The following is a 22,561-nucleotide window of genomic DNA, read 5'->3' as shown; positions in this document are numbered from 1 at the left end:
GGAGAGCAGGCCTGGGAGCCCCCCAGATACAAGGCAGTTCTCCCCTTGCCGAGGGGCACCTCCGTTTGCACTCTCCAGTCATGAGGTGTCATTTTTGGCTTAGTCTTGTCAGTGAAAGCCCTTGTCACTGAAAGCCCTTGCCGTTCAACCAGTGGTTTTGTGTGCCTTTTCTCCCAGAAGAGCACAACAGTCACTCCTGTTTTTCCACACTGTAGTACCAGCTACCTCACTGCTGCTTCATCGTGCCATCCCATCTGCTGTTGTGTTTCATGGCCTCTGGAACCATCAGCCCGAACTTCCCCAGCTACCTTCTGGACATCGGTTGCTATTCAATTATCTATGATATATGGCTCATATGTACATTTCCAGCTAAGGCTACATTGCAAAGGAATCTCTTGGTGCACACAAGTAGTTCTGTAGCTTCCTTTGCCTGTGACACATGGATATTCATCGCATACATGTTCAGATCAATCTGCAAGTTCCTTAAGTGCCAGGGTGAACAGCTGTTTCCTGAAACACTGTAATGTGCTTCTGTAATTTGATCATGCCTGACACTTAAACGATGCCTCATTAAATGAGACATCCCTTGACAGGATCTCTGCACAGAAGAAGACTTGAGCTAATTCTCTGCCTGCCACCTTTTGATCCAAAGAGCCTAAATGTAGGATCTGGAAGGGTCATTCCAGTTCAGCACAAACCAGTGGGTTCTTCTAGGTGTGGAAACATGCTCTTCTCATTTGGCTTTGGCTGTCAGATAGATACCTTGTATATGCTAGTTCTTCAGGCTCTCCCTGCAGCTCAAGGAGATAAATAGGCTGCAGCAGAGAGTGCTTCATCCCACCCCGAGGGTGGTGTCTGAGATGTGTGCGAAGAAGTCCCTTTGGGACTGCCTCTCTGTGTCTGTGGCCTCTAAATGGGACCTGTGTAATTAGTTTAGTCTAAATATATAACTTCCAAAGGGCCACATTTAGGTAAAGTAAATCCAGGTCTCTGTCATTCGTGACCAAAAGAAGGGCCTCATTTAGTTAATATTTAGTTATTACAAACATTATTTCACCAAGTCAAAAAAGAACTCAGGTCCTTGGGATTTTAGGAACTGCTAAACTTTGGTGGGGATTTTGTCTGTGCTTCATTTTTACGTGTGCAATACCACATATTCACATGGTTGGTGCTAATACTTCACATCTTTCTTAGAAACTCTGGTGAACGCTTACAAGCCCAAAAGCTTTTCTTTTCACGTTGCATTACCTAATACATAGGAGATAGTGGGAGACCTTCCATTTTCAGTTGTCATCCTTGCAACTTTGCAGTTAGCACGTCTTGGTTCTGTCCTGAAATGGTAGGTTATCCTAAGCCCTCAGCTTGTCTTAATGCTAATTATGACAGTGTAATTCTATGTCAGAACTGCCCTGGCACTGAAATCCTCACGGTATTTCAACTGTCTGAGCTGAAAGTAATATTTTGAGCCTATGAGCCAGATTGGATGCAGTCATACACAGATAAGAGTGGTTTTTTCCTGCTGTCAAACATGTGTCCTCTGAGATTCCAGCTTTTTTTTTGTAGTCGCTTTACTCCCTTGAACGAGTGATATCTTAACTACCAGTTTAAAGCACAAGCATCAAAGGAAGCCAATGATAATATGAAGTGTCACCGAATGAGAAATTAATCTGTGTCTACAGAGACGTACTCTGCACGCCCAAGGTATTGTGATAAAACACATTTGAGAACTGTCTCTTCTGCAAGGGAAGATGTTTTTTTATGTACCACTTTTATTATATGTGAAGTGTTTTGATAAGACAACTGCACTATGTCCCCTGAAAGCTTAGTTTATTGACATTTATAGCGACACTTGCTGCTTGAGGAACAAATCACAGAGCTATTTTTCAAGTTGTCTTCAGATCCCAGAGACATAGTGTATGATAAAGGAGACTTGTGAAACCATAGGAGAAAGAGATGTGGTAACCAGGTTTCAGTCCTCCTGTCTAGCATGAGTGAAAGTGCTTGCTGGACCATGCCCACACCTCGATGTGATCATTTCTCTTCTGCTATTGCAAACCTGCCCTTGGGTTCTTTCTCAGAACGAGCAGAATTGCACTGGACAAAGATTACATTTTGGCAGCCAACCAAAATGAAACATCAGAAATCCAAATTTCTCATCACCTTTTACTGGTTTGTCAGCACTCTGCAGATCTGTATTTTGCTGACAGTCACAGTATGAAACGTGAGTAGTTCAGGCATAGCTCTCACTTCTAGCTATAGAGCTGGAAGGAGATGGGCCATGCTTAAAGATAAAACTGCTTTAGAGGCATGAAACTCTTCAATCTTGTATTCCTGAATCTGTCTAAGATGCAGTTATTACTGTAATTCCATGGTGTGCACTTAACAAGAGAAACTGTTAGTTTCACAGTGTTATATCTGTTAATAAATTGTAGCAGCCCAGACAAGCTATGCTACGTATAATAAGTACTAGAATTTGGTATAATTACAGCATGTGAAGTATAACAAATGTACAATATTGTGAGGGTTTCTTTTTAATCTACTGATGTATTTTCTTCTTCTTCTCATTAATAAATTCACAGACAAAATAGTTGAGGGATCATCTGTTTGTCCATAGGTGGACTTGCATATGCTCAGCTGACTCTTGTCTTTCTACTACAATGTTTCCATTGATGAATTTCTTTTCAGACACGGTGTCAAGAAGAATCTGTTGCTTGGAGTATTTCAAAGTAATTCACAGCAATCTCTGTTCAATGTCAGCAGTGTTATTCATAATTCTTGTGGGAGTGTGAATGAGTTGAGGGTTCTTTTGTACAAAGATTACTCTCTTGTAGATATTGTGTTGGGATATATGCAGTTAAAACCACAACTAAGTTATATCTGGAAGGAAGATGCCTCAATGTTTTATTGTTAGGTATGTTGGAAATATTTTCTATTCATTTTGGCTGGGTAATTAAGTGTGTATAGTGAAGTAAAAGGAAGGAGAAAAGGAAGGGTCCCTGTTTGACTGCCACAGGCAATGGAGTATGTAAGGAATCTCACAGCATCCCCATTTAAACTTTGTATTTAAAACCACCAGCTTCTCCACCCCCAAAAAAGAAAACCAAAAACCAAATCAAAGCAAAACATACAACAGAAATAGAAACAGTACAACTTCTACCATTGTAGAGCAGAAAATAACACCTGATTTGTATCACCTAGGAAGCAAACCAGGTCATCTGCTTCCAATCTCCATGGAAGATGCGATGTTCTTGAGTCAAAGCCTCATCCAGGCAAAGGTGTGAAAAGGAGTTAATTGTGAAAAGGCATTAAGGAAAAAGATCAGAGGTTTGTCTTAGAAGAGGAATATTATCTGTGTAGTGTTAAATTACTTTTAAAATTAGAAAGAATGTGTTTTAGCCTTTCCCTTTGGTGGACCAGTCCTGCTACTTTCACTGAGTGTGCGTGTGCAGACAGGTTGAGAAGGGCCTGCCTGCTTTGTGCAGAGGTCAGTATGGGAACCATACATTGCTTTAATCCTGCTCCTGCTCTCAGCAAGGACCAAGGGGTGCATTGGCCTTGCGTTGGCTCCCTGCCCAGGGGCAAATCCCTTTCTGAGCCAATGATGTTAGATTGTCAGCAAGATACAGTGTTCATCAAAAGCTTGTGGTATATTTTCCCATTTCTCCTGCACACAAAATCAGACTGCAGAGTCCATGTGATATGAGCTCAGCTTCAGTCATTCAGATTAACAAATACCATTTACCTGTAATTTTTCTTCATGCATTTCTCTAAAAGATTGGTGATGTGGATTTTTCTGTGGGAAGTGTGGATGTCTGTTTGGACCAGGTGACATTCTGACACTCTGGGAAGTGACCTGAATTTACAGTAAACATGGGAAAGAGGTCTTAGCAGCAGGGAGTAGTGCATTTACATGGCAGGACTGAAATTCAGCCCTGCCTTTTTGAATGTGGCCAGACTTCTGGCAAGATCAGAGAGACCTGTGAAACAGAGTTTTAAATCTAATGATGGTACAAATCAAATGTCCTTTTTCTACTTCAGGTATTAGCTGAGGGGCCAACATCTTCTTTGTTTTAGGAAAACTTCAGGCCTTTGCCTACCTCAGTGCTACAGTGAATGAGATACTTTCTTTTAATCATTAATTTCTGAAAGCATCTCTACTTGGAGACCTTTCTGACAGCAAAGTTTATAGTGCAAGTGATGAAAAGCCCATACTGTTCAACTGTTTCCAAAGATTTTTTTTAAAGGCAGAAAGGCTCTCTTGTTTATTTGATCTGAAATGAGTCATACATACCATGGGGCATTCCCCAGTAATTCTTGTCTCACACCCATACCTTCCATCTGAGCTATGGCACATACTTCAGAAAGACATTTAGTTGTGACTGGAAAAGATCTCCAACCCCTCATGAAATGCATTAGCTAACTCTTAGGTAATGCTACAAGACCTTCAGCTTCAAACACCAGCTCTTGCTAGGTAATATTAGTGATGGAGGTGAAAGCAGGTAGATAGTTGCCCTGGATTTTAAGCCATTTTGGTGTTGATCCTGCCCTGGCATAAACCAGAGTCCAGGGTTGTTCTCACTCATGTCTTTCTGGAATGCTCTGCCTGTACGTTCATCATACGTTGAAGATTACTGTTGTTTTTCAAAGCTGCAGAATAGGCCAGTAAAGATACAAAGGCTGACTCGAAAACGCACACTGACATCATTGCTGATGGTTTCTGACTCAGCAGAGGCAGAGATGTGTTTCTCAGAGTGGAGGATGTTGTTTCAGTTACTCAACGCTTCTGAGGCAGTTTGGCATGAAAGACTGAACAGGGTGGAAACTTTCACTTTGAGCAAGAGAACAGTTTTAACAGAGACTACATGCCTGTAGCTTTTCACATCCGTCCCTTCCCACAGCCCTCCCAGACCAAACACTGAACTCCTCACACTGCTGGTGGCAAAACAAAAAAAGAAAGGAAATACAGTTAACTGTGAAGATATGCTTTCAGAAAAAGAAAGTAACTATGGAGCTCTTGAACAGCAACGTGGGAAAAGTCAAAGACCTTCCAATTGTTGCTGAAGATCCTAACACAACAGCCTATTCTACAGGAAAAGCAGGGATGAGGAATTTATGGCATTACACCGTCAAAAGTCCTTGTCTTTTGCCCACCTCTTCTTGTTGGCAAACTGCAGGCAAACTGGAGGATGCAGCATGGGTCCAGCACAGCCAAGAAGGATTTTTCAGCACCTTAATTAAAGCAGTGTGTCGGGTCCATCAGGTATGTAAACATCTAGTGATAGCTACATGGGGCAACCAGGGCATCACCTTTGTATTTGTTTATCTTTATGTTCACAGTAATGACCAGAACATTCCTACAATGAGCAGAAACATGCAAAATGTTGAAGGCTTTTTGATAATGCTCGTGCTCAATTTGTGGAACTCACACTTCTTGAAAAAGCCTCTCTTTTGGTGAAGAGTTTCCTCTTACGCTTGCACGTATACATTCTTGATCTGACATGACTTGCAACCACAAGAGAGCACTCTTACCTTTGAAGATTTCTCAGCTTCCCCAGAAAGCTAGAGACGTGACATATAAGTTTTGCAAACTGCTTGTGAGCTGTTTCAGTTAGACCAGAGCAGCCGAAACAACAAAGCTTGCAGTTGTCTTTTGGATTTCATTGTGAAGAGCCTTTGGGTAGTTTTCAGATGACAGAAGATCCTTGGTTCCTGAAAGGGAGGAGTTCTGCCAAAACTTTGAAGATCCCTGTAAACTTTGCAAATTACCCATCTTTTGGAGACAATTATATCAAACGATATCGTGGATTACAATACATGAGAAGTGTTTAGAGCCTGGAAGATTATTTATGTTTGGCATTAACTCTTATGGTCATAATTTCAAGCGGGGAGAAAAGGAATACACAGGAACCCTCTTATTATCTTTTGAAATATGAAGATCAGAGGAAAAGAAGGGTTTAAAGTGTGATGGTCCTCAAAACCTGTCTGGCAATTAGCTGGCATCCTACATCTATAAAAACAACAAGGATTAGAGCCCATTTCCAGGCACAGAGTGGACCTCATGAGTTGTGAGCAGTGCTTTCAGATCTGAGTTTTATACACCGCAGGAGGAAATTGCAGCCTGCGGGGCAGAGTACCTGTACAAATGTTTCCTCCTTGCTTGGACTGACACAAGATTTGGAAGCCAAATTCAGGAACTGACATTCCTCTGCTGAGAAAAAAAAAAAGCAGCATGGACAGCAATAAAGATGATGATGGACTGTTGAACAGGACTGCATTTCCAGGAGCTGTGTCCCTGGCTAACAGCCATGTGCATCCCCATGGGGTCTCCCTGAGAGAGCCCTTTGGGGTTCCCTTCCATCTGGACCCGTCTTACTGGGAGCAAGCCTACAGCAGGCACGCAGGCTGCATCTCCTACATCCCATTCCCTGGCTTCGTGGGTGTCTATGACTATTCCTTTGAGCCTGCCTTCATCCGAAAGAGGAACGAGAGGGAAAGGCAGCGGGTGCGCTGCGTGAATGAGGGCTACACACGCCTGAGAGAGCACCTGCCCAAAGAGTTTGCTGACAAGCGCCTCAGCAAAGTGGAGACCCTGAGAGCTGCAATAAGCTACATCAAACACCTGCAGAGCTTGCTGGACTGCCATCCCTTAGGGTCTAACAGTAAGGAAACACTGTCTGCCAAGGAGCTCCCGGAAGCTCTCAGTCCTGGTCCCCCGCAGGAGTGTAACAGTGATGGAGAGTCTAAAACCTCGTCAGCTTCATCCCCCTACAGTGAATTTGAGGAGACGGGCAGCTAGGAAACAGCCTCCCTGGAGACAGAAGTCTTCAAGTTTGGATGAAAACCAAATCTAAAACCTTGGGGATTTTTCTACTGATGAAAATGAATACCGGGAAGAGGGAAAACAGCTAGGGGGGAAAAAAAAAGGTATTTTCAATTTGTCAGAGGACTTTAAATGTTGTGTGTACAAACCCTAAAGATTATTTGTAAGCAAAGAGCTATCTCTCAGGTTGCTTCAGCTATGTTGCTAAACTTCTTTGGATTATTAAAACTGGAGTAACATTTGCATTCTACTTCTCATTCATCTTTTATTCTGTTTCTCTGTTTTGTGTTGCCTTTCACTCAATGAGACAACAAAACCAGATAAATCCATTTCAGGAAATTCCCTTCCCCTTTCTCCTGCTTCCGCCCGTAAGTTTTATTGTCTGTTTTTCCTGACGGCTAACCTGAGATGCACTGCATAGCAAACACTTGGACTGGGAAAGGTAAGATTTAGACAAAATGTCTTTCCCTAAAATTTTTAGAAAACTCAGAGAAATACTTGTATTCCTGAAAAGGCAATTTTAAAAATATAAGTAAAGCTATATCTGGCAATTAATTTATTTTACAACATCTTTTAAAGTAAAAGAAGCAACTCCTACACTAGACACTGACTATTTGGTGATTATTTGAAGCATAAGTTTCAGGAAAAGAAAATCTGACACTTTCATTCTGATCGATGCTAGGAAGAGGGAAACAGAGTTCAGTAAAACCGCACTCCAAAAGCAAAGCTCCACTCATGATACTGAAAAAATGTTGCCAGGCTTCTTTATTTTCTGGAAATTGAGTTTCTGGACAAAATAATCTTGACTGTTCCTTTTTGACAGGGCAGAGATTGTATACTTAGAAATATGTTCCTGTAATGGTTAGATACTGTTGTGTGCAGAAAGGGTAATGTTAAATATATCAGGTTACATCTGCATGAAAATGTAAGTATTTCTCCTTTTGTTTAGAATATTGTATTACTTTTTCAAAGTATACACTTTTTGAAATTAGTATCTCAAAATCAGAGGAATACCTTTAATTTGGACCATGTTGACTTAAAATGAAAACTTGACTACTAAAAGCTCTAAAATCTTCTTTCCTCCAAGGCCAGATTTAAATAACATTTAGCTATGTGCTTAAATCCCATTCTGAATATAGAGTAAACACCTCCTTTGCCATACACCTTCCACACAGACCTTTTAGTCTTCTGCGTTTTTGGCCCCATGTTGGTGAAATAGTTTTGTATTTTTTTTTTCTTTCCTTCATGTCATGATGACTGAACACCTGAAAAAATACTCATGTATAAGTAAGAACAAATAATGATCAAATACCTCAAAATGTGTCCATAAATTTCATTTAAATAAAAAATTTGAATTAATCCCAGCTGTGGGTTTTTTTCACTTTCCATTGATAACAAAGAGAATGGCACTCTTTGAAGGATTATTGAATTTTCAGGAAAGAATAATGAAAATGGATGGGGAATAAATATGAACTTATGAAACTAAATTTTTAATTTATATTTTTAAATCTAGATAATGATCAGGTTTGTGCTGTGGGGATTCAGTCAAAATTATCTGGTATAAAAGTACTCTGCTGATTAATAGCAGACTACTCTGAATATTTGTACACTTTTAGCTACTGGATACTTGCCTTCAACTACTTGCAGTCAAAGTGTGTGTGTCTAAATATTGCTGGAACTCTACACTCAATTAGTTTTTCCTAAATTACAGCAAATAACATTGAAAAGTGAGACCATTTAGGCAAATCACACACAGTTCAGAAATGGAAAAAGCCTACATGAGTGGTCCAAACAACTTGCTGCAAATTATTCACTCAGCCTGATCGTACTGAAGCAGCACTGTTAAAAATATCACAGGCTTCATTCTGTCTGTGGTAGCCAGCTTCCTTTTATAATGACCATTTTGTTTTTCTAAGGGCTGTTACTATTGCAGTGTCTGTTTCCCAGACCCAAAAAGTACAGTCTAGGTACCTGGACAGTTGTCTCTAAGGATCCAGAGCTGAAGCACTCATTTTTGGATGCCTGAGTGTTTGTTATTCAAGAAGGAGAAGAAGAGCAAAGTAGGTGTCTGAATGTCTGATTGAGATCCATTATTTTTTTGCTTTTTCCCTTCTCTTCACAGTGTCTGACAAGAGACTCAATTCTTCTCTCTACCTCAGTTTTGAGATTTCTGGAAATACAGTGGTGCTGCTGGTAACTCTGCCAGTGTAAGCCTGAATTGCATTTCTCCCTCAAAGCAGAGATTAAATCTTTGTTATCTATGAAAAACATACACTTCCTCAGCATACCTGAGACAAATTCTGTGAAACGTAGAGTTGTCGGTAAAACACCCTGAAGATGAAGAGCAGGGTGTGCATATATATATATATCACAATATATAGACAAATTAAAACAAACCACTAACACCAAAAATGACCAGAATGACTGTTACTTCCTGGGCAGGAGGTATCAGATAACACCCCAAATAAATTTTTGGGTCAGATAGTTATCATAGAGGTTTCACCCCTACAGAAATACATCCAGGAGCCATAATCCTCTGACTTCCAGATCTCAGAGAGGTGGTGTAGCATGCCACTTTCTCGGTGATCAGCTAGTTAGGCTGGCTGGAGAAGCAAACCAGGTCACGGCTCTGCCCCCTTTCAGCTTCATCTCTAGTGGGGAACATCACACCCTAGGCCTGGGCCTTGCCATCACCACTCTAGGGTGTCTCTTCCATGTGAGATGCAGGCTGATCCGCTGCACATCCAAATGGGACTGGTCTATTTGTTGCATATCCATGTACTCTGCAGTCAGAACCAAGCCTGGGTTTTGTGAAATAATATTCTGGAAAGGCCTCTGGACTGCAAGTCAAGGAGACTGGTTGAAAGTCTACATTTCAGTACAACTGTAGGAACATTTTTTAGATTATACATCTTTAACATCACTGGAGAAGTCCTTAAAATACCTTTCAATCCAATCTCATAGCTGCACATGCAAAAGTCAGAATGCCACATGTAGCTTAATTTAATTTTAAAGGAAATGGATTTCTGGATGAAAAGGAAATTCTCTGGGAAAAAAAATCTGCCAGAGGTTGAACACCTCTTAGGAAAGTTACACATTTTTTTTTCTCACAGTTCTTGTTTTCTTGCAACCTCTTGCACATGTTTAGCACAAGGAAGTAGAAAACAGCTCAAGATTTCCCAAATATGGATCAGTGCTTTCTGTGGGCATCCACAAAGGTTTCAAGTGAGAGATACATTTCAAAAGCTTTCTTACACTGCTTCTGTCTAGACAAAAGTTTCCTTCAAAGCTTATAAAGTACATCACTATCAGACTTCGAAAGCAGACAATGATCCATCTTGTCACCCTGAGAATTAAAGTTTTAATAAAAATGTTGACCAGAAGAATTCTCTCCATGTGGTGCAATTACTATTTACAATAGTGCTGCTATCCCTAGGCGACCGTGCTACAGCTTCATCAAACTCCTGCGCACCAAACGCAGACACTTTAATCTTTCTATCAAATGTGAAAAAACCACACATCTGAAGTCTTCCCTCTCCTGCCATTAAATTACAAATCCATTTGCTCCTTGATATTATCAGCATTTTAAAGATGTGTAATCCTGACCACGGGATTGCTTTTAATCCTCTAATAGCTATTTAGTTGATTTCTTTGTAAAAGCCCATCCACACTCCTTTCATGTTATATTACCCAGTGTCAATAACATGGCCAAAGAAAACCATAAGGCACTATAGAAGAGTCATGTTCAGACAGTAAAGCAATCAGGGCCTTTTTATCTCACTGGAATAAATGAACAGAGAACGTCCACACAAAAATAAAGAATCTTTGAAACCAGTTGTCACCAGTGAACTTGGGAAGGAAGAAAACCAAGTTCCAAAACATTCTGAAGGGAGACTCCTAGTTGGGACTGATGAGAGAGCCCTGATGAAGTTAGCTGAGGTCAATCACTATTGCTAAGCAAGGTCTCAGTATGTGTCTGCAAAATGGTCTAAATAAATACCATCTCAGCAAGTACTCATGAGTAGTAACTCTCAGTGTACAGATAAATGGCTACAGAGTAAGATGCAAATTTGTTCTGGGCCAACGAGAAGCAGCAAAACGGTGAGACAGTAGCTGTACCTAGCTCCTACACAAAGCTGTCCAGCTACAGATCTGGAAGCCCTGTAAACTCAGGACTCAAGGTGTGCTTGTAGGTGAAAATTTCATTCAGCCTCACTCATGTATTTCCCACATGATTTTTACACTTTTTTTCTACCTCACTGTGAATATGTCCACTGACAGAGCAATGGAAAACTTCTGTAAGTTGCACTCGCTGAGAGAACAAACTAGATGAGTGAAGGTGTTTCTAAAGGTGTTGCTCTCCATACATCAGTGAATGTCCATACAGTCACTGGTGGATCAAATACAGGTAGGGGATCAGGCTCAGTTGCTCAGTGAAATGAGCACAGACTGACAAGAACATTTGTTTGGTGTTTACAGCAGTCTGGCAAGGTGGCACTGGCTCAGAAGATGCCCAAGACCTGGATGAAAATGTTCCGACTCAGCCACCCTGAGCCAAGACCCAGGAAACTCAATAGGAACCAGCATGTTCGTTTAGTGTGCTGTGCAAGACACTGGTAAGGCTTTTAAAGAGTGAAAGAGACACCTATTTCTTGTCATCAGAGTGACCTTTCCCCTACCCACTCGTATCCATATTGCAAGATTATTCCTCTGACCCTTAGGTCTGATAGCTGGCATAGCTAGCTCTTGGGTCAGGGACCCAGCACCCAGCTGTGCTTGGGTAGTGGCTGTAGGATTCTGAAAAGGCAGATGGTGGCAGGTGGGAGGACTGTTGGTTGACTCTGGGAAGGAGATTAATTGCCTAGGTGGATGCTCAGATGGAAGCTACCATTCTCTAAGTGGGGGATTCTGCAGGTCCTGTTTTAGCACCCCCACTTCAGCAGCCTTGCCCTCTTGTATCAGAAGAATTCCCATTTAAAAAGCCAAGCCAGAAGGCGAGCTGGGGCAAAGACACGAGGTGCTATTTGCAGTGCTATTAGCACTCAGCTCCACTGTGGGCTTACCACAGAGGCTTCACAGGAACACGTCTCTCACAGACATGAAATGAGCTTTTCTGGCTAGATGAACCCCTATGTGAAAACAGCCTGGTGGCACACCTAAGCCTGCTTATCACCCTTGTTGCCAGAACTTGTCTCTCCGTGGCCTGAGCATAGAGCATGCACAGGGGGTACAACCAGCACCATGGCAGGTACCTGAGTATATGAAGGGTGAGGATAGTCAGCTCTACCAGGCCTGGGACGAAGGTGAGAATAAAGATTCAGAACTCTAGCCTGGCCTTGGAAGAATAAAAAAAACATTGCCCAGTTGCAAACTGAGTTGAAAAATGAACAACTAAAACCCAGCTCAGGAATGGATAGTACAGGTATGTGCAGAGGATACGTTTGCTGGATACACTTCAGAGGAAGAGCACAAGAAAAGGTTGGTTTAATTGCTTTCCCTTTACTTGTCATGCCTTACACAAGAACCATCCTTCCCAAAGAAGCACAGTAGCTGCTGTGTACAAGCTGGAAAGGCTGGGGTACTCGACTCTGCTCTGGAGCAGGGCTCTGCTCCTGTGCTGTTTCTGGTAACACCAGGAGCCTCACACAGGCTCACACCTTGCAAATCCAAGAGAAAGCCTGTTAGTGGAATTTTTTTTGTTTGCTTCCCAATGGAAATAAAGCTTAGACAATGCTCTGTGTGTGAGATGTCCCATCCCCAAAGCCTTCTGAACCTTCCTGACATGAAATTTTCCTACAATCTGTGAATGCTGGTGGCATTGGAGTGGGAAGACATGCCAAATTTGAGTCTTTAGGGAGGGGGAAGCTAACACTGAATTGTCTTTTCAGTTTGACCCACTTGATGATCATCCAGCCCATGGCACCAGCCACCCATCAGCAGGCATACATGCTGTGCACTAGTAAAACATGCTGCCTGGGGCCAAGGGGTGAAAATATGAGTATTTTGAAAGAGTTTTGGATTTGGGAGGGGGGGGGGGGCTGAGTGAATGGACTGTGAGAGGGTGAAGGGCTGAAAATATGGGGTAAGTAGTAGGAGGTGACACCTGGGAGCATGTAACACAAATCCAAGCTAAGCTGCATTTACTGTGCTGCTCACAAAGCACCTTGCTTGTCCCCAGGAGTTTTTTTGGATGTGGTGTGGTTCTGTGCATGTGTAGCAGATTTTTGTGTTCTGAGGCTGTCAGACGTCAGCACCAAATCCTAATCAATCTCTTCCATCTGCACTGAGATCACAAGGAGAACAAGTAGTTACAAACAAACGGAATTTCCACGTCTTTTAATGCATTTACTGCCAGCATTATGCTCTCTCAGGCTGATGGAGCTTTTCTGAATTTAAAAAGCACCAAAGTTGTCTCAGCCTCAGCTGCAGAGGGGTGATCCCAGGGGAACATTCATGCACAGGTGATGTGTGTGTCTCCATGCCCACTCACCAGTGCTTAATGAATGAAACTGATAATAAACTGTGTGATGTGTAAATGAAGCCAGATGGACAAACACAGGCATGAGTGCTGGGGTGTTTGTGCATGGGAGAAGGAGGAGGGACAGCAGAGAGGAGGGAGAAATGACAGTGGTTTTGAAGTGTGGCATACTGCTTGGTGTCAGATGGGCTGCATGGCTGAAACAAAGGAGATGGGAGCAAATGAGATATGGCATCTTTGGGGAGGATTAATTCCTCCAGGATTGCTTCTAACTCTCCATCATGCATTTTTAGCCCTGGGATGCCACGAGTTTAGGAAGGACTCAGCTTTGCCTCTTGAGGCTTTGCTCACTTCAGGCATCCCTTGCAAGCTTGGCCACAATCAGCTGTGTCTGCTGTTTCTGTCACAAGGCAGGAATAAGAGGTGGGGTTGAACTACAGGGTGGGCTGTAATCCTGTAGGAGCAAAATGTAATAGTGAGGAGAGTAAGAGGAGCCCAGCACCATGACGAAGAGTCTGAAGCATGGACAAGACACAGGAGGTGTCTCTCTTAAATGAGGAGTTGCATCACTGGCACTGCTCTTCCTCCCTTCTCCTCCTCCTCCTCTGTGCCCCATACCAGGAATCAGGAGTGCTGCTGGAAACCATAGAGACATTGCACTGGGCATTGCAGGAGAAAGGGAGAGCACTGGCTCTTTGAACAGGGATGAGGGGACAAGGGAAAAGTCTGTAGTGTGAACACATCCAACCCAACATAGCAACACTTCTGTTAGAGGGAGGAATCAGAGAGCTCTAGGCTAGGCATGTTCTGCTGGTCCTGATGGAAAGCTCTGCCAAGCTTAGGACTATAGGAAGGGCTATTCCCTGCTGCTAATGTTTTTCAAAGGGTGGGTATAGGTGTGCATCAGTGATAATGCCAACTTTCTTTACATTTTTGCCATGCATCATCGATCCCTATAATTTTCCTCTCCTCCCTCCAGTCTGCTCCATTAGTCCTGGCTATTGCTATAGGGACAGGAGTATGTGGGCTTGTCCTGGGTGTGTATTTTGTGTCGTTCTCATACAGCAGCCTGATTTTAGTATACCCTCTTGCTAACAGCCCTCTGCTTATCGCACTACGTGTGGCCCTTCTTGTTCAGCACTGCAAAATACCTCCGAGCATATTTCTTATCAAAGTGCTGAGCAGTTATGAGCAGGCTGTGCTCTAGCTGGGGAGTGCAGGGGATGATTACAGAGCTCAGCCTGCCTGCCATCAGGAGCTGAGGGATAAACACTGATTACTTCAGCCCTGTTTTTTCCCCTCTGTTTCAACACAAGCCTGGCCCTCCTCTCTCCTCTGTGCTGGGAGCACCAGGAGATCCTGCCTCGCCTCACTGGAAAATATCACCAGGCTGACTCTGTACCACTTTACCAGGAGCTGGTTGCTGCCATGGTGCGACCAGGAGCTCTCTGAGCTGCTTGTCCCATGTGTGAGTGGAAGCACCCAAGTCTGCTCTGCTCATGGATAAATCTGCCCTGGCACATTACCCAGATCTGGTATTGCAGAGCTGGCACATGCATTTGTTCTGTTCTGTTCTGGTTCTGTTCTGTTCTTGTTCTGTTCTGTTCTATTCTATTCTTCTACTCAACTCTACTCCTGTATATTAGAGGTATAACGAGGGTGGTGGGAACAAAGACATCTCTTCCAGTCTCATGCCAAAGATGCTGCTGCATCCTCCTTGCCAGCAGCACCCTACTGCTGAATAACACAAACCATTGTGAAGCCAGGTAAAAAAGCCATGAAAAGCCCTGCCCAGCTCCACCATCACATCCCTCAGTGCCCTGGCCCCAGAACTACCCAACACGGATGGGTAATGCTGCATCCCACAGGGGTGATGCCCCATGCAAGCAGTGGTGGCATATCCCAAGGGGCTACTTAAGACAGATCAAAGCTTAGTGCCTTACAGCATGTCAGTGTGACATGCTGTACAAATGTGAGGCATTTGCCTCTGTTTATGTGTGGTGTGCTCTGTAACTTTGCATTTTGCAGCGCTATGAAAGCTTCAAAAGTTCCATTTACGTTAACAAGCCCATAAAGCATAAGATTATTAAACGTTGTTTATAGTACCCTGCCTGAGAAGCTCATTCAGTTACCAGCTGCTTTGACTTTTTGCTAAAAGCAAGTTTCATAAGGGCGCCAGGCTGTATCTGCTTGTGCTATGGGAGCCTGTGTTGAAAGAGGAAAAACAGCGGTGATGCCATCATCATGCAATGGCTGAATTACTCTGCAGTAGTGATGGTCAGTGTTTTCAGGGATAAATGAGATATATTGGCTTTGTGACTGAAAAAGATGTTGCATTAAAACATTTTAAATGCTTTTTTTTTAGTAAAACTTTTAAGCATAGATTATTTTCTGCAAAATTTGCTGGAATTGTACTGAGGTCACTGTTTTAAAGAGCACGCTTCATATTCACATCTTTGGTGGAAAAAGTTGCTGGTTAGGTCATTTCAGCACCTAGTAAACTCCACAAAACCTAATAAAATTGCATCTGTGGAGTGATGGGCATCAGAAGTTGTGATTGGGTAGAAGATGGTCATGTAGAGTGAGAATTAGGTGAAAGCAGCATAGCCAGTGTGCATCATGCAGAACAGGCATTTGCAGAGAGCAGCTGGACATGAATAGTTGGAAAAAAAGAGCTTAGAGCACGTTAGAGATGCCTGTTGATGTGTTGGTAAAGGATCTCAAGATTTCATCCACTTGGGTCTACTAGGAAGGTGGTACTAAGAGCACATTCACAGTCTCAGGGCTTTTCTTCCCAAGAAGGAAGTCCAGAGTGGGGTCTCTGGCCAGACTTCCTGTGACTGCAACATGGGGTAAACAGAACAGCTCTAGGAAAGTCACTGATGAGTTTTCTTCATTGTTCTTAATTTCAAAAGAAAGAACAAGAGTTTAGTAATCAGATCTAGCATGCAAATGTGGGCACAGATGTGCATGGGGGAAATGCCACAGAGCACCTACTACAGCAGGTGCCAAGGTTTGGGGACCAGGGGCTTGAAGCATGGGGCATGGCAGAGAGACTTCTGCTGTAAGTCCCTGGTATAACATGTCACTCCAGTGTGACAATGGCAGCAGCAACCTGCGTCCAGGAGTTTTATTTTGTACCTGAAATAAGTTTTACAGATAAGACAAAGTTTATTCTGTAAATGATTCTGAAGGCCATTTTCATATTGAAAGGATAGAGCTGTAAATACTGTAGAGGTGTTTGTATTGAGCCATGCCTGCAAAATGGAGGCAGCTTTGATTTTATTTTTTTCCCCAAAGCATTCCCCTCTTTTCAGCTAACCCAAACTTTTAATACTGAGAACAAAGTCCACAAGTGTATGCTCAAATATTGACAGTGACTTGATTGCAATGATTAGGAAAGAGACTTGGCAGATCTGAAGGTTTAAGGCATTCACACCATGCAAAGAGTGAATGGAAAGCCATTGGACTTAGAATGTACTTGGAGACTTTTAAGGAAAGTCAGTTGGTGAGGCAGGGTAAAAGAGTTCAAAAAGCTTTGGAGAGTCACTGAGATCCCTGGAAGATCAGATGCTGCTTTTTCTGAAACTCCTTGGGATTGAACTTTTTGGAGAGCTCTGGTGACACCCCACCTGGGGTACTGTGTCCAGCTCTGGGGTCACCAGTACAAGAAAGACATGGAGCTGTTGGAGTGAGTCCTGAGGAGGGCCACCTCTCCTATGAAGACACGCTGAGCAAATTGGGTTTGTTCAGCCTGGAGAAGAGAAGGTTCTGGGAAGACCTTACAGCAGTATTCCAGTACCTAAAGGGGCCTATAGGAAAATTGGAGAGGGACTGATTATCAGGAGTGTAGTGATAGGACAAGGGGTAACGACTTTAAACTAAAAGATGGTAGATTTAGGTTAGAGTCAAAAAATTCTTGACTCTAAGAGTGGTGAGACACTGGCACAGGTTGCCCAAAGAAGTAGTGAATGCCCCCTCCCTGGCAATATTTAGGGCAAGGTTGGATGGGGCTTTGAGCAACCTGGTCTAGCAGAGGGTGTCCCTGCCCATGGCAGGAGGATTGGACCTAGGTGATCTTTGACGTCTCTTCACACTCGAACCATTCAGTAATTCTGTGATAGTTTTTACAGAGAAATTTGCGGTACCTCTTTGATTCAGCCAGGTTATATATATAGATATTACAATACAGATGCTCTGAAGGGAAAGTGTGTTTAAGACAGGCTATTGGACAGTACCAGGCGTAGACTCTTACCTGGTATATATGGATGTGAGACAACACCTACATGGTTAAATCAAATCCCTCCTTTCTTTGTTGTTTTTTAAAAATCCTAGATTCAGTGGGACAAACTCATGAAAGATCTGGCAGCTCCCTCGAGTCCTGAACCTTATCCAAGTGATAATTATACCTGTTTGAAATCTGGGAGCTGAGAAGTAGCCTCCAGCCACTCAACAAAGTCTGCTCCAGCACTCCAAGGAAGCGGAGCCGACACTTCCCTTCTCCTTGTCTGCCTCCTGCTGAAACGCATTCGCAGAGTTTCCTGAAGCCTCTAAGGCTTTTCCAGAGATCTGGTGGAACCAGATCTGGTATCTCATGAAGTATCATCACATGCAAAGACAAAGAAACACCCTCACGGGCATAGTTAATGCAGACAAACTTTAATGGCTTTTTTTTCCCCCTCCAGTTACAAACGTATAATTAATCTCAGTTCAAATTTACATGTTTGATCTGCTTCTTTTAGGCTTCAGATGTCTCTGCAGGAAGGGGAAGACCTTGTGATTTGATCTGACATGTGTAGGATACGCTCAGTGTTTACACGGGCAGATCCCCCTGTGACCAGCGCTGGTCAGATGTGGAGGGCTACGGGTTGCAGATGTGGGGTGGGAGGGCAGGGGCTGAGGTGGTTCCCAAGCCGCACCTTGTGAGCTGCTTCACCCCAAGCCCCTGTTTCTCCAGGAATGCTATGACTGGTGAGGACACTTCCCCAGTGGTGGAAACCTTCTGCAGGCAAAAGGAACTAATCCTCCCACAAACAGACCCTGCATGTCCTCGCTCCTGCAGTGTTAAAGTAAAAAAAGGCAGAGAGATGAAAAACATATCCACTTCAAACAGGGAAATTTCCATTTGAAGTGTCATCTTCCAGTCAAATCCTCCCCAGCAGCAGCACTATTTTCCCCTCAGTAGTGTGTATCAATTTCTTCTGACAACAGTTTCATGGCTTCAGGATAAACAAGCCCAGTTCCATTGGTATTATATTTTGCAACTACAGACAGACCACAGAGATTAAAATTCTTTGGATGAGTCACCAAAGGGGGGGGGGGGTTGTGTGTGGTGTGTGTGAGGGGAGGGAGAATGGGTCTGCTCGCGTTGTGAAAGGCCGGTTGAACACAAAACAAACTGAATCCAGCCTTTCCTCCCCAGCAGCAGTGCCACGGAGGCCAGGCCTTCCCCCATGCTGGGAGGGAGGTGGATGCAGATGACAAGGGCAGAGCTAAGGGGACGCAATGCAAAGGGCCCTGCGTGCTACCAAGATGGTGGAGGTGGCTTCTTGCCCTCATATGGCAGCTGACTCAGGGCTGGGGAGGCCTTGGGCTTTTCTCTCCTTATGGCATAATATTAATTTCTCATTTTCCTGGCAAACACAAGTAGCTGAAGAAGAAAATAATATCCAGTTGATCCACAAAGGTTTTACTTTTGTTTTGTTTTCCCAGTGGAACTGAAAGCCTCCCTTAAATGTTTTCTTCCCTGAAGTACAGTGTTTTGGTTTGATGTCTGGATTTTTTTCTGTCCTTCATGAAGCAAAGGAAAACCCTGATGTGCTGAGACATGTTGCTGAAATGTTTCCTGCTGAAAACATCAGTCAAATGCTGTCCCTTTCCCCAGTCCACCCTCCTTTCCCGACTAAACCCCCTGATGGATTTGATGTGAAGTCTAGATGAGTCAAATATGCTTTGTCAGGAAAAAAACCCCCAACAAAACTGCTGGAGGAAAACCACCAGTTTCATCCCAGTTTGCCCTGGAAAACTGCCATCACAGGGAGGGGGGCCAGAGGGAGCTGGTTTAGGCCATTGGTAGAAACCTCTTTCCTTAAAGCTGCCTTGTGCACAGCTTTAATCCCTTTGTACAGAGGGAGCTGGAGCCAGCTGGGAGCTGCCATGGGTTTATTTTCTCTTACAGTGTGTATTTCTTTTATTGTGTCAGATTATGGTTTTAAACCTTAGCATCCAACACAGACACCACTACTCCACACTAGATATGGTAACCCCCCCCCCTTGCAGGTCAGGGAGATGGGGGTAGTTCTGGCCTCACGCTGGGACATCCAGGAGAAGTCCTCCAACAGCATTTGCTTATTGTCTGCAGAACAGGAAATGTAAAAAAACATTAACTCACCTCCAGAGTCTAGATAAAGGAGGACTCATCCTCCAGGACTGCCCCACTCCATTTTCCTGAATCTCCTGCTTCAGGAGAGGTTAGTCTCTGCTGAGATGGGCTTGTAGAAGTATGGTGGGATGATCCCTAGAAGACTTCCCTGCCTCTACAGTTGGCATTAATATTAGGACTAAATCAGTAACAAGCTTCTATTTCTCCCTCATTGATCTGCTTGCCTTCATGATTGGTTTTTTGTTCTGGCAGCAGCACAGCCTAGATGCTTAGTAGGACACATCTGGAGTGACAGTGACTTTTCCTGGCAGCTTGGTCAGTTCCTGGATTTGCATGGGGTGTGCTGCAGGTGGCAGAGGACAATTCTGGTCTCCCAGGCTGCCCTCTCATCACTTCTTAGCCACGTCACAACCCTCTGCTAGCTTCAGCCTGCTCTGGTGTTGTCATGTGTCATGTTCTCTTGCAAAAAGAAGTCAAGGCTGGACCTAGACAGTCACTCTGTGAGGCTTTGTAAGCGGTGAATGAAAGGTTGTGTCTTCATTCTCCTTGTGATGGAGACAGTGGGACTCAAACATCCCCAAGAGCAACCTGATGCTTACTCAGCTTCTGCTTCTGTCCCTTAGCACGTGAAGGAATGCAGGTGGCAAAAGCAAGGTGGCACATTGAACACATCACCCAAGTTGAGGTCCTGTATCCTCAAAGCACAGAAGAATTTAGGCACCTTATTGGCACTGAACTCACAGTGAGGATCTAGTTGAGAGGCTCTGCTTTGTAGTCAGAGGACTACAAAAACCTTCTAAGTCCTAGCAGTGACTACTTGAAACTCTAAACACTTTACAAGCTCTCCTGGTTTCAGTTTTGATTGTGACAGGAATTAATCCACCCCTCCAGCCATGCCAGCAGGGCAGCACTGAGCATGGGGTAGCCAGGCCCAGGCTCTGCAGAGAGGTACTGCTATGCTCAGCAGTGCTCACAGGTGCAGAAGGAGATGACCCCTGATTCAAAGATTGATACTTAAATAGGAAAGACTCATAAAAAGAGCAAAGGAAGTGATTTTTATCCCTGTTTGCAGATATGGCAGATATGAAATGAAAATGACAGGGTACAGGCTGGACAAGTCTGTGGTGAATCAGAGCACTGAAAACTGTTCTCCAGAGATATATTGAATGCCTCAGCTGTATGCTGAACTCTTCCCTCTGGGAACCAGTCTGTGACGAGGATTCACTTTCTGCCAGAGGAACAGGGAGGAAAGGAGAGGCAACGGTGCTCTTGGCTGCTATTGATAATCACCAAATGGTTTGAATTCCTGTCCAAGACACAATAAAAGAAATATTTGTCTCACAAACAAGGCTTCATGTTCCTCAATCAAGATAAAACTTCTGCCTTATCCAATGACCATTAATGGAAGAGCTCACAGGTCTGGCAGGAAGAACAGCCAGAGAAGTCTGCGTGTCTCCTGAGGTAACGGTTGAAGGTCTTGTCCAGACCTCCATGCAAGCCCTTTGCAGAGCAGCACATGGCTCCTGGCATGCCACATGCCTGTGAGCAAGGATCTCTTTCCCTCCTTGCTCACCCCTCTGTGGCCTGGCTGGCTGCCCTGCAAGCGCTGTAGCTCCCTGCACCTTCCCTGGGTGGGGTTCCGCTCTGTCACAGAATCACAGAATGGAAGGGGCTGGAAGGGACCTCGAAAGATCATCTGGGCCAAGCCCCCTGCTAGAGCAGGATCACCTAGCTTAGGTCACACAGGAACATGTCCAGGTGGATTTTGAATGTGTCCGGAGAAGGAAACTCCACAGCCTCTCTGGAGATGCCCACCGGGTTTATGGTCTCTTAGGGGAGGAGAGCACTCACCACGGCCTGCGCAGCGTCGCCTGCACCCAAAGGCACCCTCCTGCCAGCACAGCCCCACGTCTTGGGCTGGGCAAAGAGGTTTCCATGGATCGAGGAGTTTCCCACCATGGAGGGGCTTTGGCTTTGCAGATACAGAGAAAGGAGGCAGACAAAGTCCTTTCTGGGGCAGACTCAGAATACACAGCTACTCAAAATATTCAAAATGGAGAAAATGCTCAAAATACTAAACCCGATCAAAATGGAGAAGAAAGTGCTTGTCACAGTCCTTTCTGTATTTGCCCAATAAAAACCAGGTACCTCCTGTGAGGGTGAAGGGAGACAATCCCTTCAGCATCAGCTACAGTATAAATACCCTCCAGGGAAAAAACAATTTACAGTCATACTTTTTTCTTCCTCATCCAAGGAGTGGTTAAGGGTTTGGCAGGGAAACAGTGGAGGAACTGATCAGCCTAACTATGATTTTAAAGCTTGATAACATGTCTGTGAATGCCACAAATTTATAGCCCAACAATAATGAACATTAGTTAGAAATAAAACCACCAGCTTGCTTTTTTTTTCTCCTAAAGATTAAAAGCACAAACAGGTTACAACTCTTAAAGGCCAAGAGCTGGGCAACCGGGTGATTTATTGGCGAGGCATTCTTCCAGCTGGGAAACCCACCTTTCCTTCTGCCTGGAACTGCAAAAAGGATAATAAAAAGTTATGGAATGTTCTTTTGGGGTTTTTTTTGGCAGTACAACCTGAAGCCTGCTACCTGAGGAGCAGCACAGCATTGGTACCCAGAGACCTGTCTGCTCTAACACAGAAGGCTTGTGGTTGCTTGCCACAGGGGGCTGCTGCTGCCCACAGGGCCCAGGGAGGTTTTAGTGGCTGTTCTGTCTTCCCTCTGCCCTGGTGAGGGCGGGGGGGTGGTGGTGTGAAGAGCAAAATTTTGGGGCAGGAGCACACTTGCCCGCTCACAGTGACATAGAAGAGCTACAGCCAAGCTTTGCTTAGTCCCTCATGCAGTGCAGAACAAGTGGGGTTCAGA

The 22,561-nt window shown here is 44.0% G+C and overlaps 1 protein-coding gene across 1 annotated transcript; it reads left to right on the top strand.

The window, feature by feature from the left end:
* Positions 1 to 6,229: 6,229 nt before the first annotated feature.
* ASCL4 (achaete-scute family bHLH transcription factor 4) lies at positions 6,230 to 6,796 on the top strand (the record flags this gene model as incomplete). Its single annotated transcript, XM_084277825.1, has 1 exon — positions 6,230 to 6,796. One exon carries the CDS (start codon positions 6,230 to 6,232, stop codon positions 6,794 to 6,796), a length of 567 nt encoding a protein of 188 aa, XP_084133951.1.
* Between the last annotated feature and the right edge of the window lie 15,765 nt (positions 6,797 to 22,561).

This window comes from Gallinula chloropus (assembly GCF_964237585.1).
Source record: "Gallinula chloropus genome assembly, chromosome: 1".
NCBI classification, from domain to species: Eukaryota; Metazoa; Chordata; class Aves; order Gruiformes; family Rallidae; genus Gallinula; species Gallinula chloropus.
The sequence above is the reverse complement of the archived record's forward strand: the minus strand, read 5'-3'. Positions and strand labels throughout refer to the sequence as shown.